The sequence below is a fragment of the Labrus mixtus genome, chromosome 20 (genome assembly GCF_963584025.1).
Source record: "Labrus mixtus chromosome 20, fLabMix1.1, whole genome shotgun sequence".
In the NCBI taxonomy this organism is placed as follows: Eukaryota; Metazoa; Chordata; class Actinopteri; order Labriformes; family Labridae; genus Labrus; species Labrus mixtus.
The window spans coordinates 19,238,710-19,256,125 of record NC_083631.1 but is presented as its reverse complement, the minus strand read 5'-3'; the positions used below and the strand labels follow the sequence as shown (position 1 = coordinate 19,256,125).

Genomic DNA, 17,416 nt, shown 5'->3' with positions numbered 1-17,416 from the left:
GCCGGCTTTTATTTTAAATTGCAAACGAACCGACAAGAGTTCAGCATGAATCCTCTCATTCTACTATCCACCACCAGACAATAGTACATCTTGAAAAGTCCAACTTTCCCTTCAAGTTGTTGAGGTCGAACACTAGTATGGACAAGCAGCAGTGCTTTAGGTTTTATAGAAAATTTTATTCAACATACATTTTCCAGCAAAAGGCAATATACAGGAATAGTTGTCGTACACTGCTGCTACACTGAGGATTTTAAACTGGAAAAGATCAAATTAGGTGTGATTCTGCAGGTCATCTTTGTACTGCACTTTTTAACAAGACAAAACCAATGCAGTTAGTTTTTAAAGAAAAAAAAAAAAAAAGAAGAAATTCCAAATGTAACAGAAAAAAATCGTCAATGGTACATCAGGAACGCAAAGAAAAAGAGAAAACCCTACACACAAGAAATATGAACACCTGGCTCCTTCTGTACCCAACAACAAAGGCGTGTGTTTCTCTTAAATTTTACACGTTCATATTTTTAAATATACAATTCTTAAATGTTGTTTTTACAGAGCCAGCTATGCGCTATTGGGGGGAGCATTCCATCTGTGCTTTTAAAAAAATAAACAAAAAATAATAAATTCATAGGGCTTTAAGTGTTTCATTACAATGCTGGTTTTTGTCTCTAAACGATCCTCAAACCTGCAGGCTCGAAGTGTCAGCAGCTCCCTACCAAGCACAGCACAGTTACTGCCCCAAAACCACCCGGAGGCGACAGTTTCAATCAAGAGAGGAGATGTCAAAGCTCATTAATGATTGTGGTCAGAGGAGGAATGACTGAGAAAGACATTAAACCCCCTGAAAAAAAAGAGAAGCAAATAAAGAAAGATGGAAGCGTAAGTCAAGGGGGGGTCATGTCCATGCATGTGTGTGTTCCTTCGAAGTTACAGAGCAACTCAAAAACACAACCAAACTGTACATTTGCCAGTCCTGAGAAACCTCTGACATTAAGTGCCTACGTGCAAGATGAAATACAGACAAATTTCCTCCTTTTTTTCCCCCCCATTTATTTTTAAACAGATGCAGTGGATTTTATTTTATTATACAAGATCTGCAGAAAGAGAAAAAAAAACAAACATATTCCTCCAACCAAACTAAGAAAGAATTGTGTGTAAACTTGGAAAAACTTTTTCTTGTTGCACTAAAAAGGATGGCAGAAAATATTTTTAAGAACCACATCAGGCCAACTCAAAGATGGTCACCCAGTTTGCAGCCGTCTTTTTGCAAAAAAATGAATGACCATCAGCCCTCCCTCTCTTTTCTGTCAGTCCTCACAAACATCCTTCCTTCTCATTCTCCACTCAGCAGCATGGTGCCTCTGCAAAAAATCATTAATTAAAAACATTCCCCCAAAAAACCTGAAGGGAAAAAGCTAGTGAGTGGGTAGGGGAGAAGGAAAAAAACTAAGTCTAGAAGTTCATATATATATATATTTATGTATATATATATATACACTTATATTTATACGGTGTCCCGCTTCATCTTCCCCCTATGCTTATTTTTGTGTTAAAATCCAATTTCTTGTCTCCCACTTCCAGATCGGCAACAAAAAAAGAAAAGGAAAAGAAGCCTCAAACTAAGAGGGAGACGATAAAAAAAAAAAAAAATCAACAGTCAGGAGGTGGTTGGTGCAGTTTATTTTGTGGTTGAGGGGAAATCCATCAGCTGCAGCAAAATCTATTTTTCCGAAGACATAGTGCCGGTGTAGAGCTGTAGAGGTGTCCAGGCGGGTGTTAAAAGTGATGAACACACACACACAAGCACGCACACACGCAGTCTCTCACACACAAACTCACACGGTTGGTTACAGTCTGTGGTTATGGTGTTAAAGTAGGAAGGGAGGAAGGCGGAGCTGGAGCAGGAGGCAGGAGGAGGATGAGGAGGACAAAGAGGAAGGGCGGGCAGCTTTTTTTTAGTTGTGGATCTTGATTGCTTTCTCCAGGTAGGTGTAGCGTCCTCTCTTTGGAGCTTTGTTGAAATGATCCAAGCCCAGCCAGGGGCGCGGGTGGGACATGTTACCTGGAGGAGAAACAGCGAGTTCAAAAGTCTCCGTACACGAAGAGAAAAAATAAAGAAGCTCACGCGGTCGTTTTATATATATATATATATATATTTATATATATATATTTAAAAAAAAACGTAGATTAAGGTTGTGTGACATGATTGTTGAGTGTACAGAGAATTTATGGAAGTGGGCGCCCTCTGCTGGGCAAACTTAGTTATTACCCCACTGCACTTTGGTCCTGAATCATGAAATTCTATTTTTTTAGCAAGTTGCTCCCGCTGCCTCGTTAACGGCGTATGAATGTGTATGAATTAGGTTCATGACTTCTGATGGTCACTTCACATAGTAACCTCTGCAATAAGTGTGTGAAAGCGCAGGTGTGACATGAGGTGTAAAAAGTGCTTTGGAGTAATCAGAAGACTAGAAAAGCACTTTACAAGCTCAAGTCCATTTACCATTTAGACCTTTACTACATTGTTATTGAATTTATTCTCAACACATTTATACCTGCATTGAATTACTTGCAACAGGAGTTGACCCCAAAGCACTTTAGAGTCAATATGCAGCCCTTCTGGGCAGCTGTTATTGTTTATAAATGAGTTGAAATGAATTGCTACGACTTAAAACACATCTTCCAGAAGGAAAAGTGAAGTCACTATGGCTGTCTTAGGTTATAATAAAAGTATCCGTTTTTAAAAGTTGGTTAATGACAAAACAAAAATATGGTAAAACTGAAAATATTTTAGATTAAATATAATTTGTGTCTTACTTATGGCAGCTTAATTTATCTTGTTTTAAGAGATATGTTGCTGTTACACTGTTGCTGTTTACACATTTATTCGAACAGCAGCAGTGTGACAGCAGCAGCAGAAGCAGTAGATAAATACCTGGCTGTGGTTCAAAGTCCTTCAGGTTGACCTCGTACTCGTCTTCAGTTATGTACTGATGCCGTCCCATCATCACAATCGCAAACTTGAACTGAGGAGAAACACAAATAAAATACACATTTGTTAAGAGTCTCATTTTAAGAACTAAGCGGATTGGTTATTTTAGCCAGAAGCTAAAAAAATGATACATATCCATCAGAAGGTGTTGTACCTTCTCAAATTCTTTCTCCTGAATCTCCAACATGGTCTGGATCCTCCTCATCACCTCCCGAAATGACTCGCCCTGAGGTGGGAGATGAAAGATAGGAACAACCAGACAAACACAGAGAGTGAGTAACAGGGAAATAAATTATGTTACCTGGACTGCAAACTCTCTCTTAACACATTCGTGATCAAAAGCATGCACACACACACACCTGTCTGATCTTGAGCAGGAAGGGGATCCCGAAGGTGCCGAAGACTTCCTTGTGGAAGTGGGCGACAGGAATTAGCATTTCACTGTCTTTATCCAAGTCCACCTGGTCCAGAGGAATCTCCTGATAGGAAATATGCCAGAGAAGAGGTTTTGTCAAGACAGATACTTTAGAAGAGTTTTTGAAATGGTTGGGAAAAGGTTACCAACTTCAAAGCTTCTTTTACAGCGTTTACATTAAATGGAAACTTATTTACCTGCTACTCTTTTAATTTATACATTGCTCTTTTATTTGTAAAACTTTGAAGCTGACTCTAGTGGAGATGCACACAGATTAAATGTACTGTCTTTGACCTCTGCTTATGGCAGTAAACATTTTTCTAGTATGATCTATTTTTGGTAGTCTCTGTCTGTTGAAGTGCAAGACACTCAAGAAGTGAAATCTTCTGGCTGACTAAGAAAGTCTGAACAAATGTTTTTGAAGGAGTGAGACACAGCAAGTGACGGCTGCCAAAGTGGCGGCTTGTGTAGAGAAACTTAGCGGACTGCTGTTAAGTGGAGTAGCGACTACACAGGAAAGGATTATAAAAAAAAAAAATACACACACATTGCCTCACACTTACCTCTATTCTGAAGGTGCGGCTGGCAGCCGGAGATAAACATTCTAGCAGCTCGTCCTCCTGGTGAACTCCGATGATTTTATAGCTTACTATCTCTAACAGCCTACAGGGAGAGAGACAGAGAGTCGGGGGATTAATACCACACACTGGCTCATCAAAGAAAAAGTCACATTTTTTATAGAGCAGAAAATCACATTAAACAACAGATAACATGAATTAGTGAAGACAAAAATGTAACCCCACAGTTGATCCAGACAGCGTGTTCTCAAATGAGAAAAATCAGTGCGGGTCTTTGATTTGAATACCGCATGAGGGACCAAATGGCTTGTATCGCAACAAGACCACAGTCGGGTATTTCAATCAAACAAGCACCTTGTAAATGTGCAACTGGTTATATAATGTCAACTAAATATATATTTTTTCAAATATAACTGTCACTGTCGGTGAGCTGGAATAATATTTGACATGGAAAAAGGATGAAATACACAATAAAAACAGTATAAAAAGAATTTTAGTTAATGATGAAGCCTGGTGATTTGCAGGTTATCGTGGGCGCTGGAGTCCGTCTCAGGGCGGAGGCCAAAAAAACATGCAGCACGGACTCTCTCTACCTTAACGGCACGCCCTTTCCGTCTGCTTTTAATTGCTCTACTCAGTCTGTTCACAATGTTAAATCAAATCTCAGTGGGTATAGAAGTGAGATAATACGATGATAAGAAACATGATCGCACTCAGCAGTGCAGTTACTGAGACGAGAGAGACGGACTGTTTATTTCAAACGCCACACTTCTGAATGAGAGCGAAACCTGAAGCTGCAGATAGCTGGAGCTGTTACACACATGGCAGCAGGAAAAGCCGTGACAGCCGTGTGCTCCTGATTGTATGTCTTTGATTACCTTGGCAGCGATGTCTTGATGTCAAATAAACGGTTCACATGATGCACACATGCACATAAACACAAGGTGAATACCTGAGCTTCTCCGAGCCTTTTTCAGAGAGCTCCACTGCCTTTTTACATTCTTCCAAAAGGTCGCGAACACAGCCGTGCTTGTCAGGGTAGAGGGTGATCTCCTAAAACAAAAACATCGGCATTTTATGTGAGTTAAGTGTGCTCCAATCACAGAGGCACACTCCATGTGTCACAGGAGAAATGGGATTCAGACTGACATGCATAGCATGGTTGATAATGAGCGTGCGAGTGTGTTACCTCCTCTCTGAACTGGCTGTTGAGCCAAATGGATTTAAAACTCCTCCTGTTTTCAAAGTCTGTAATTTTCATCTTTAACTGTGGAGAGAAAAAAAGAAACAAGACATCAAACAAGTTGTTGTTACCCTGAGAGCTCCATCAGGAAGCTCTCAATAATGGGATTTGATCAACACCAAACGGAGACTCAATGTCAAAATTGTCGAATCATATAAGGAGAATACAAAAAAAAGAGTAAGTATAAATAAAAGGCTGAAAGTAGGAAAGTAGGACTTCAGCAAACTTCTATTTCAACTCAAAGCCCATCATTTAATCTCTTGGTCTTTAAAGAATTGTGAAAACGCACAAGTTAAAATCTATTAAATGGCTTCATTTATCATCCTGCTAAAATCTAAAACCAAGAAAAGAAGCAAATTCTTAAATTTGCCCAGCACCTTGTTGGTATCAACTTTTCTTTGCAGCTCTAATTAAAAGACAAGGCTAGAATCTCAAGTATGGATAAGGGGGAAAAGGGAATGTGAAGATTGACCAAGTAAACAAAATGAGAAACAGAAAATTAAGAAGAATTATTTGAAAAGTCATCTCATTGGCCCCATTGTGGATGTCTCAGAAAAACAAGCAATTTATTAAACACAACTAAAAGATTAAGTTGCAGAGCGTGCAAACGGCTCCTACCTGCTGGTAGTACAGTTTCTTGGGCTGCCGAGGTTTGAAGAATTGCAGCAGGTCCCGCAGCGTTCCCTCATAGTTGTGTCTGAGAGGATTCCCTGGACCGTCCCTGTACCTGGCCACCACACCACCAGGCAGGGGGGGAGGATGACACAAGGGAGGAAGAGAAGGGAGCCAGGAGAAGAGACAGAGAGGTTGGGGGGGAAAAAACAAAAGGAAGGAGGAGAGAAGAACGAGGTAGAGACGGGTAAACGGGAGCAGAAGAGAAAATTCAGAGGGATAAAGAGAATGAAGAAAGGAGGGAGGGAGAGAGGAGGGGAGGGAGGCAGAGTGGGAGGAGTTAGAGGAAAACAACAAAGAAAGGTGGGGGGGGACAGGTTACGCAACATTTCTACTGACAACTGAGTATCAAATCAGAAGCAATTTCAACACAAACAGAGAAATGTGTGCACAGAAATGCACTTCTTGGGTTGCTTTTAACATAATCCATCATGTGAAATTCAACACAAGAGACTTTATCTGTTCATTTGTGCGTATGTGTATGTTGGGAATGAGACAAGCCTCCTACCCCTGTGACTTGAAGAACTGCAGCAGCATGGGGTCTGTGTTCAACCTCTGCGCTACTGTCTTTGCCACCTGAGAAAATACACAACACAGTCAACTGAAGTGGAGATCATTGCATCCTGTCAGGGTTCATCTGTGTCTGTTAGCATTCAATTATTGTAAAGAATCAAAATAGTGCACCATTAGTCCACCAAAATCTAAAAATCTCTTCTTCACTTACGTACCAGATGTTTTGGAATTTCACACAATGTGGAAGAATTTCAACTGATATATCAAAAACTGTTTTCACACACGTACTCCTGAAAAGTGCAAGAACATTTCAGCAAGGCCGGATGTGCCTGATGGGGGCCATACCTGAAAATAGTTCATGCGGTTAGAGAGCGTGACCACGAAACCGGGGTCATTGTGGATGGTCTTGTCACAGAAAATGACGTCCACGCGGTGGTAGAGGTCCCGGAAGTAGTCCTTGGCCGTCGGCAGCTCACTGCTGTCGTTCTCTGGGTCGTCCCTTTGTGATTTAAAGAAGGCAGGAAAACAGATTTATTGAGGTACAGAAAAAGGAGTGCTGACAGGAGCAGACAAAAGACAAACCGAGGGAAGAGTAGACTGAGGTGTCGGCTGGGAAGTGAAGAAGCAAGATCCATAACGGGTGAGAATTATTTTGGGCTTTTATGCCTCTGTTAAGATAGGACAGTGGATAGAGCTGGAAACGGGGGAGAGAGAGTGGGGAATGACATGCAGGAAAGGAGCCACAGTCCACAATTGAACCTGAGCTGCCCACTTTGAGGACAACCTCCTCTGTACATCGGGCACACAAACTTGCTGCTAAGCCAACGGATGAGTAACATCATGAAGAGTGTATAGAAATACAAGGACAGAGGGGAGCACCGAAGTGGCACACACCCACACCCACCCACACACACACACACCCACCCACCCACCCACCCACCCACACACACACACAGTAAGTCTTACTTCTGGAAGACAATGATGTCCCCGTCCATGAGCTCATCCAGGGCCTTGTCCAGAGAGACATCATAGTCCTGTATCCGCTCTGTTAAGTTGGGCTTTACTTCCTGCAACACACAAGGCAACATGGGATATGAAGTCAATGTGTAGCTGTCTGTTTAGTGCAGAAGAGTATTTGTTTGGGAATGTGAAAAAAATTCAAATCAACAGAAGGAGAAGAAGTGTGAAGAAAAATAGAGATGCTGCATATGACAGGCTGAGAAGATGCAAACGTTTGTCTGCCTGCCAGAGAGAGAGAGAGTGTGAAGAGTCTGAAGAGATAGAAGGAGAGAAAACAAGAGAGGAATGTGCCTGTGAGTGAGTGTTGCATAAATAGATCACCTCATAGAGGATAAGGCTAGTTTCCTGCTGAAACCCTGCTCGCTCACACATGACTGGCAGCAGGTCTCCTGTTTACAGCAAGAAGAGAGCGTCAGACACATGATTTCACATTTCACCTTTGCATGCATATTTACTGAATGCACAAAATCATTTCCAGCCTCAAGTTTGCCACTACTTACTTATTTTGCAGGATATAGGTGTGTAGATATGTCCACAATAATTTAAGCTTCTGGTTTTGGGGTCATACATCTTCAAGAACAACATGACATCATCTGCAAAGAAGGAGACAAAGTCAGACAAAAGTTAGAGGTAGTTTGTTACATCAATCCTGATAATAAATGTTGTAATAAACCTAATGAACATTAAACCACTAAAACAATCTCTGTATTATTATCTGTCCTCAAAGTCCTTCATACAGATTGAGTCATTATTGATGATAACTTAATGATGATGGCCTTAGCACTGTGTTTGTGACATTATTTCACTCCATTAGCTTCAGTCAAAGTGTAAAAAAGCCTACTCACTGTTTTAACAATACCCTCAACTTTGTTTGATCACTACATAATCATATTTGATTTCCAAATACCAGACGAAACTTTACAGTTGACAAAATGTATTCATTGGATGTTTGTCTGATAGCGCTCCGGCTACATTTAAGGAAGAAAGTCCAGCTACTTTTATTTCAGTACCCATGTCTTCCTACAACAGATAGCTCTTGTGCTAACGATAGTACCTCTCAGCCTGATCAGTTTGTTGATAGCAGCAGGCTCACTGAAAATAACTCCTGATTACAATGACGATGAATGCAAGTCATTATCAACAGGCTTAGTACCGCAGTCATTTGAAATAGTTGTAATTAAACCTATTCCTAAATAGCAAACACTTGATTCAGGCTACTTAGCTAACTATAGGCCTATTCCTATCCTTCCCTTTATCACAAAAATCCTCCAGAAAGAAGTGGCTCATCAGTTATGTGACTTTCTTTAACAAAGATTTAATCGAGGATTTTCAGGATTTAAAGTGAACCATATCTCAGTTTATGAATCTTAATGATAAGTCTCATTAATTGCTTGGACCAATTCTTTTCACTCAATAAAGAATATCTTTCCTCTTGAAAAACGTGAGAGGTGTGCTACGTACACTTCCATTTTTATGCAGAAAATACTCAATTATACTTCAACCAATGCAGCCGGACAAAACCAATCAGTTATGTAAGCTAGTAGCAATGTGTCAGTGATATTAAGACCTGGATGACAAGAAATATTCTGTTACTTAACTGAGACAAGACTCAAGTTTTTGTGCATGGCCTAAAAACCTCAGACACATTTTCTAGTGATGTAACTGCCCCAGATGGCATCAGCCTGGCTTTCAGCACCACCGTTAGCAATCTGAGTTTTATTTGATTAGGATACGTTCTTCAACTCCCACGTCCAACAAACTCCAAGGACAACCTTTTTTTTTTTTACTTCACAACCAGCAAGGTGCATCACCTCATGGTTGGACGTTTTAAATGTCTTTTTATCAAGCTGTTTAAATGTCTTAAAAGACATTTTACCCCAGCCTGCTGCCATGGACCTGCCTGACTCCAACAGCTACGACTATTTATATCAGTTTTAATTTGATTATAATTCTTGATGTTAATCGTAAGTTGCTTGACATAAACTCCTACAAAATCACATGCTCCCCATATGATCAGCATTATATGTTGTTGATGCTTATGTTAGACCTGTTAACTTCATCTTTTATTGTGTGTAATATGACATTTAGAGATGGGACCGGTTGGACTTACGGTCTTTGTCAAACTTGGGTAACGTGGCCCCGCTGGCTGCCATCTCTGGATCGACAGTCTCCAGAAATATTGTCCAGGGGTTCTCGCTGTCACTCAAGTCAATCATCTGGAGCACAAGCATGCACAAAAATGTGTTTACATTAGAACAGGTTGGATCACACATGATTGAACACATTAACACAAACAAGGGCAGCTTGCTCAAATTACTAAATGCACTAGCAGTAAAGGGGCGCTTAGAGAATCAGGGACTTTGAGCTGATTAAGGTAATGTGGTAAAAAAAAAAAAAAAGAAGAAGCTATTATTAAATGATTCACTTCAGATAGTGATAATAGTAAAAATACAGTTTGGAACGGTTTTAAAACTGTGCTGCAGTTTAAAGTGCAGACTAAGTAATTCTTCATCTTTATGATGCTCTAAAAAAATTACAAAACAAAGCACCTCAAATGATTGCAAGTAAAAACGGCAGAAGAAAATGTTTCAACAGTACCAGAAATACACACTCCACATGACAAACACTTACCGACTTGTTGCAGTCGGCCTCGTAGTCGAGCATGGCGGGTCGCTTGGTCCCATTGCTCCGGGCCTGCATGGGCCACAGCCTCATCTGGTCCTGTGGGAAACCCTGCAGTGCAAAAACAGGCGAGTTTAAGATTAATTGGCATCAAAGACAAAATGACATTTTAGCATAAAAACATTGAAAGTAGCAAGAGGACAAGAGAAAACCAAATTCAGCAGATTAAGATAGACACGTTAAAAAAGCATTTAAAGGACAGGAACGGCAGGGTTCAGAACGATTTCAAACAATATTTCAAATTATTATTTAACTATTTCCACCCAGTAATCCAGGCCACTGTTGTTCAATGGTAGGGCGAATTTATGAGTGTGTTTATACTTGTTTTTCTTCACACTGGCAACTGACTTTAAAGCTAACACATAACAGGCAAACAGGAAAATCAACAAGCCTTCTCTTTGCCGAGAGCAGTGACTTATATAAAAACAGAAAGTTGCTTAAAAGATTGGCAACATATAAAGTTTAATAGGGAATTTAATTGGGCACATAGTAAAAAGTATTGGATCAATCTACTTCTAAAAAAAATCTACTTTGATTATTTTGAAATTAAAATCTTGACTTATTAATAGCTAGATTAAAGTCAAATAGAAGTAACTGTCCTGCAGCTGAGTTTGTCTGGAAGCTTGAAGGGTAACAAAACATCTGTGAACCAGGCTTCACACACACAAGCCCTTTTTCAGAGTATGATTCCTGCCACCTCACTGCATAACGAAGCTGCTCTATCATTACGTCTTTGTACATTCATATTGATACAGCTACAGCGTAATGACTGTGTCCTAGTCTGTGAATTCACAGTGCCGCGGAAGCACAAAGTATAGAGAAACAGCGGGAAGGTAGTACAGAGGGGGGATCACTTTGTCCCTAATTTCACCTCTGTGACAGTCACAGTGAAGGTAAAACATCAAAGGGAAGGGAGGTAATTATCCAACTTGGACGGTCAGTCAGAAAAGGACTACTGACACAAATGTTTCTTCCTTACATACACACAAAGATACGCCTCTTACCATGGTCTGAGAGAGGTTCTGGACGAACTCCTGCAGCGTCGAGCTCTTCAAGACCTTGAACACCGTGTACTTCACCTTCTCCTCGTCATACATGTCGTTGCCCTGATGACCACAGAACTGGTCCTCTGTCACCATCTGTGGGGAGGGAGAAGGCAGGAGGAATACAAACTTAGTGACTTTGAAAAACTGAAAAAAAAACATCAAAACTATAGACAGTACAATGAGCAGACATATGTCCAAACTGTCGGCTGTATCATGTCACCTGGAAAGGTCACTGTCGTTACTCATTGAAGGAACATACGAGCTTTGTCGGGTTCTGTCTTAGTGGCACATTGTGTCCCTTTTAAAACAATATGAACTTTGTGGGTATTCTTTTCTAAGACAACTAAATTAAAATCCATTGCCAAGATTGATTTATACAATGAGAAAGAAGTCTTACACATTTACAGTCACCTTGGTGTTACCACATCATCCTCATGATGAGATTTATTTTTTTACCCATGTTGCTTTTCCAGAGTAAAGTACAAACCAAAAATAAGCCATTTGTCCTGACTTAATACTTGTCCAAAGATGTTAGCTGCTCTGTCCTTTGTTCTTTTGACAGCGTAAAACTTTATCTCAAAACATGTTTAGTTCTAATTATAATACGCTTCTGCTCTCCACAATCTCATAGCAGACGCTTTTGTCCAAAGCGACTTACATCAGAGAGTAAGAACAACACAAGCAAGGATCTAGAGAGTCCTAGCACACTGTGATCTGAAGTGAAAAACCTGAATCATCGTCTGCTGCTGAGTGAACTTAATTTCTCAGCCAGTAAGTGAAGTGCTCTGCTGTTGAGGAGTAGCAGGCTGTTTGAAAAACCCTCAACATATGAGCTAGAATGAGTAGGCAACGACCACAAGTCTACAAGCATAAAGCTGAAATCATATTTCTAATCATAACATTTTTTATTTTAAATGTTAATAGACTGTGACACAGGTATCACTCACATAGGTTAAGACAATTCAACAGGTTTCCATTGTGAGGAGCTGATGTTAGCTTATGAGCAGCAGGGATGTTTTGTTTCCTGACAGCTGAGTACAACACTCCACTTTCAAGAGGGCAATGAAATGCATGGACACATAATCATTTGTATTTTTGACATTTATGATACCATGGTATTTATTTAATCCTGACTTTATAGACAACGTTCAAGACTTTTAACCACATTTAAAACTTAATTTGAGAAAATTAAATGTAAGACTTTTTAAAGACTTTTAAAACCCTGCAGGTTCTGTGTTAGAAGGCTGTACAGCCTGCACTACCTACTGGTGGAGGATTCACAGGCATCAGCAAGGATCTGAGCCAAGTTCCGTGGGCAAAAAACATCCCATCAGTTTTGATTCATTTGCCAAACACAGTTCATTGGTTGACCTTTGTTTTGCATAGCTTCACATGCATCTTCTTTTTAGTTTTAATGTGGAATCTTTTTAGAAAAATATTGATAGACTATAAGTAAAGAATGAAATATGATGATCTTCAGTGCAGGTATAATCATGATGGTAGTGTAAGCAGTTTTGCACTCAGCCGACCAGCTTGCAGCTTCAACAGCTTACAATTGTTGTTGTTTCCTACCTGGACCTGCATGTAGAGGTGAGCCTCTTGGCGCTCCTTCCTCTTCTGTGCCTCCACCCTTTTCTCCTCCTGCAGACGCTCCACCAGCTGCTGCGGAATGTCTACATCAGTCATTGGCTGGAGAACTTCACCTGGGGTACAAGGAGAGATGCAAGTAAGAACTGAAGCTGCATGCAAATTGGGCAGGCCCTAAACCTTTGTGCAGTAGTCATTTAAAAGACCAGCAAAGATTTAAATCAGCACTTAATGTTCACATGTTTGAGAGAATGCAAGAAGGGGTTCAGTTGGATCTTTTGTTTAATACAGCACGGTGTTACTCACTGAGCTTGGACTCTCTGATGTAGACCAACATGTATGCGTTGGTGCAGTGGCGCACTGACAGGTCATCATCATGTCCACCATAGTTGTGCTCTATGGCTTCCTCCTTGGTGCACCGTGAGACCACATCATCATCAAACTTGCACCACTAGAGAGAGTGTTGGAATGATGGAAAAGAGAGGGTGGAGAGGAGGAGGAGGAAGGTGTGGGAGAAAACCAAAAAGCACTTAAGACAACCATTTGTGTAATAGAAACAACTGTATTTATGTAGTTTTTATTGACAATGTATGTGTAGTGATCTTTACATGCTGTCAGTGAAGCCCAGTGTCAACTTGCTAATTGATGAAGTTGAAATAAACATTAATCTGTTCTTCTAATGCTAAATATTCATAAGCTTCTGATTGTCCTTCTTTTGGAGGATTACAACAGGGGTGCTCAACCTCTTCATCAGTCAGAAAGTAAACTAAATTGAACTGCACCACTTTGTGTTGGAATCAGGAGTTAAGTAGGTGAGTTATTAAGGTTTAAGAGACACACTCACACTTTGGATTAGAGGCAAACTGATATATCAGTGATGTTATGAGCGGCTCTAGTATGTCTGATGAAATGGAATCTCATAGACATCACTGTTGTCACGGCAACCTATTAATGTATATGGTGATGTGCCTCGACTAATCAAAGTGCAGATGTCGGTAGGTTAATTTAAAAACCCATCAGATCATGCTCCACCTCCTTGGCAACACACTCAGCACTATCTACAGTCACAGCGGCAGAGCATCACAGAAGAGTGAAGATGGTCTGAAGTCGTATTGATCAACAACGCCTAATAATGTTGAACATTCACTAAGATGTCATTTATTTTTCATAATTGCCTTGTGAAAGCATTCACATAGATTTTACACTTATTTCACTATGTGAAAAATCTCAGTTTTCATCCCACTTAAAGAAATTATATAGAGCGGCATATTGTCAATCTGTGATTTTGTCCCCCTCTTTGAAGTCAGTGTTGGTTTGTGTCTCATAAACCCCAAGTCTGTGGGGCTGCACTGCAGATTTGCAGATTAAACATTTCTAATGAAAAAACACAGACAATACACAGACTTAGCTTAAATAAAGTCATGTGCTTAGTCAGCAACAAAAGCTGTATTGGTTGGTTTTTAGTCCACTACTGACAGGCAGAACTTATGCCGCTTAGTCACGATTCCAACACTGGCATTGAATCCTCTGATCTTTAGATACGAGACATTTTCTAACACCAAGTAGCTTATGTTACTGCTTGTTGGTCAACTTAGAATCTGAGTGGGCAGCTCAGCAAATGATTCACCTAGTTGTAGCAACCCTCTATACTTCTGGAATAACTTATCAGACACTAGTTTCATCTTTGTCAAGTCGCTGATTCCAGCTTTTACATTATGTTCTCAAGGCCAAAATTAAAGCAGATAAGTGCAATATACAGTTAATAGCTGTAGTAAGACTTTAAACGTTGGGTTATTACGGTTATTAAAGTTCTTAAAATAAATAGCTACGTTAGAATATTTTTTTATGATATAGTAGATTGATAGTTAGCCTCTAATCCGTTAAAATGACTGACAGCCTTTAGATTTCTCTATCATTATTCAAAAAACTTAATTGAAAACAGAAAATATCAGTTTAATGCAATCTCTTTTGAGTAGTCAATGGCTGGATAACCCAAGTGCTAAAATAATCCCTGGCAGTATTACCAAGAGACAGTGTTGACATTTAACCCCAAATATGTCCACAGAATTTTTGAGTGAAAGGTGTGTAAAAAAAATGTCCTCACTATTGGTTCCTTGACACTCACTTTGCCGTCTCCTTTTGGGTTAAGATAGACGACGTAGTGACCGCCATGGTTGTCCCCGCTGTGCACTAGAACTGCATGCAGGATGTAGTTGGCTGGATCCTTGGAGTCCGGCTTCTGGAGGAACTCATCCAGGGGTAACTGATCTGGAAACTCAAATCTAGTGAGGACAGGGGAGGGCAGCAGAGAGGATGGACAGATGGGGAACGATGGGGGGGGGGGGGGGGGGGGGGCAAAGTGTGAGAAGATTGAAAACAAGAATGACAGAGGTGAGGAAAGGAGAGATTTGAAAAAATAAAAAGGACACAGGTTAAGACAGGGAGCAACATAAGTGAAAAAGGAAAAAATTGTGTGTGTGCGTGTAAATAAACAAAGCCTTCGGGGGGCCAGGTGCAGTGGTTTCGTCACAAGGATGACTCACGGCTTGTTGAAACGCAACAGACAGAATAAGCTAGTCTGTAGGCAGTATGTGTGTGTGCTCCTCATGTGTCACATTATCCCAGGAGGATTTTTAAACCAGCATTAGCTCTCACAAAGCATAACACACAATGACACAGCCAACAGGAAACACTCTCTGTGACTCACTTTCTCTCACAGCAGGAAGTCATGGTGTGCTGTTCACTGTCCTGTTTCTGGAAATAGCCTGATCTTTTAACCTAGGTTTATATGGACCAGACCTGTCACTAAAATGATGTCTGTGCACCAGCCACAGACGTATTGTGGGAGTGTGACAGTGACCTAATTCAAGCTTGGCGATGTGTGTGTGTTTGTAATGGAATACGTGCATGCATGTAAGAAATATGAAATAAGAGGTGTGTGCGCGTGTTGAGCTCTTGTGTTTGTTCTACCTGTCGTTGATCTTGATGTTTTGGTCAGTCTGTGGGTCATACATGAACCTCATCAGCTGCAGGTGAAGGATTGGAGGGAAGGTGAGGAACTTCACTCCCTTTTCTGCCTCCTGCAAACATAAAAACAAATATGTCAAAAACGTCTCAACAATCCGTGCACAAGTTGTATTCCAAGTATTGCGCAACAGCTGTTAAGCACCATAAAGTCCGGAATATAAGTTGCACTTATGTATGAAATGCAGTCTGTTTTTTGGGAGGGGGGTCTCCCACAGAGAAAAAAAGAGATTAAAACTGTCGTCCTGCAGCTCTTTAGTACCATCTTTTTTTGTTTTTTGGTATTTGCATTCCTACTAGCTGGAGTGCTCAGCCTTTGGGGAAAGTTGTAAAAGTAGGGACCCACAGCCTGCGAGTCAAGATGCCCATCACTCGCTGATTTTAATTTATGAATCTTTCAGTCAAAAAGAGCACTCAATACACCAGCGTTAGGTTTAAATGTTTGATTATGACCTCATGAGGGAGAAAAGATGTTTAAAAGTGGCACTGCCTGACTGGTCTGCGTCGCTATGTATCCTAACACAGTTTACAATTCACTCGTGAAAATTCAAGTGGTCTCTTAATTTCTTCCGAAGCTGCATACGCAAGAGGATCATGCTTCAAATGTTGACAGATTAGAAATAAAACTTTGATTTGAATAACCTTGAATACCAGCTTCAATATAGAAAAATAATTCAAACATTAAAAAAATATGTCGACAAAAATAAACTAGAATAAAGTCACATAAATCACGTAGATCCAGTCACTGTGCATCCTCACCTGCAGGCCATGCTCTCCTGCGTCGTATTTGTTGTCTCCATCTAACTGCTCAGTTGCAACATAGTCTTTGAATGACTCGAAGACTGGAAATAAGCAGAAAAAAATATAATCTATATAGGTCACTTTGAATAAAATTGCTGTCAACAGTCATTCAAGCCAATGTCATTAACAAGAGTGAAAAATTAACATTTAACATTACTGATTCATTCTAGAAACCAGGGATTAGTGTTGTTGTGTCTACTCACTGTTCTTCTTTCCTTTTATGCTGAGCTGGATGTCATAGTAGTCCTCTATCCGCTCTGACCGGTAGTCCACATGCTTACACTGAATGTATGACTGGAGACAAACACACATAAAAGTCAGACTGTGTTTAGCTGCATTTTCACAATTCATCAGCAGCACCTCTTTCAATTTTGCAATGTTTCATTCGATACTCCATTCTTCTAACAGGTGATCCGCATGTGGATGAAGTTAGAGTATCGCAATGATCCAATACTATTAAAACAACGTAATACGGAAGGACAATCTTCAATAAGAGACGTCAAAGCTCTGGGTTACAGGAGGGACGTACCAGTGGACATTATCTGTCTCTCACTGATCGCCTGCAGAGCATGTGTCAGAAATGACAAAAGGCAGGGCAAAGGGAGACTGTCCATTAATGTATGGATCGAGGGATATCTTATACATATAAAAAGGACAAATGCTTAAATAATCGACAATCCTACTTAGGCAGCATTGCCCGCTGACTTCTCCAGGTTTTTCATGACCATACAACCCCTGTCAATAGTTATTTTACTGTTCCACATGTGACTCAAGAATGACCATCTGTGTTAACATGAGAACATCTACACAAAGTAACTGCAGACGTAAAGACGAGCAAGTAAGGAA

The 17,416-nt window shown here is 40.4% G+C and overlaps 1 protein-coding gene across 8 annotated transcripts in view; it reads right to left on the bottom strand.

Annotated features, from left to right (window-relative positions):
• Positions 1-347: 347 nt before the first annotated feature.
• Positions 348-17,416, bottom strand: part of usp7 (ubiquitin specific peptidase 7 (herpes virus-associated)) — an 84,661-nt gene continuing 67,592 nt past the window's right edge. For 7 of the 8 annotated variants that reach the window (XM_061026194.1, XM_061026196.1, XM_061026198.1 and 4 more), the window contains 22 exons: positions 16,774-16,864; positions 16,529-16,611; positions 15,716-15,825; positions 14,850-15,027; positions 13,052-13,196; positions 12,731-12,861; positions 11,117-11,251; positions 10,062-10,163; positions 9,541-9,646; positions 7,931-8,023; positions 7,752-7,819; positions 7,377-7,477; positions 6,756-6,909; positions 6,406-6,473; positions 5,844-5,952; positions 5,172-5,249; positions 4,935-5,035; positions 3,968-4,067; positions 3,349-3,468; positions 3,144-3,215; positions 2,933-3,023; positions 348-2,059 (listed from right to left, as the gene is read on the bottom strand). In XM_061026194.1, the coding sequence (XP_060882177.1) occupies positions 1,953-2,059; positions 2,933-3,023; positions 3,144-3,215; positions 3,349-3,468; positions 3,968-4,067; positions 4,935-5,035; positions 5,172-5,249; positions 5,844-5,952; positions 6,406-6,473; positions 6,756-6,909; positions 7,377-7,477; positions 7,752-7,819; positions 7,931-8,023; positions 9,541-9,646; positions 10,062-10,163; positions 11,117-11,251; positions 12,731-12,861; positions 13,052-13,196; positions 14,850-15,027; positions 15,716-15,825; positions 16,529-16,611; positions 16,774-16,864 (2,343 nt within the window). In that variant the 3' untranslated portion in view covers positions 348-1,952. The remainder of the gene's footprint in view (positions 2,060-2,932; positions 3,024-3,143; positions 3,216-3,348; positions 3,469-3,967; positions 4,068-4,934; positions 5,036-5,171; positions 5,250-5,843; positions 5,953-6,405; positions 6,474-6,755; positions 6,910-7,376; positions 7,478-7,751; positions 7,820-7,930; positions 8,024-9,540; positions 9,647-10,061; positions 10,164-11,116; positions 11,252-12,730; positions 12,862-13,051; positions 13,197-14,849; positions 15,028-15,715; positions 15,826-16,528; positions 16,612-16,773; positions 16,865-17,416) is intronic. The other variant, XM_061026197.1, reaches the window with a different exon arrangement.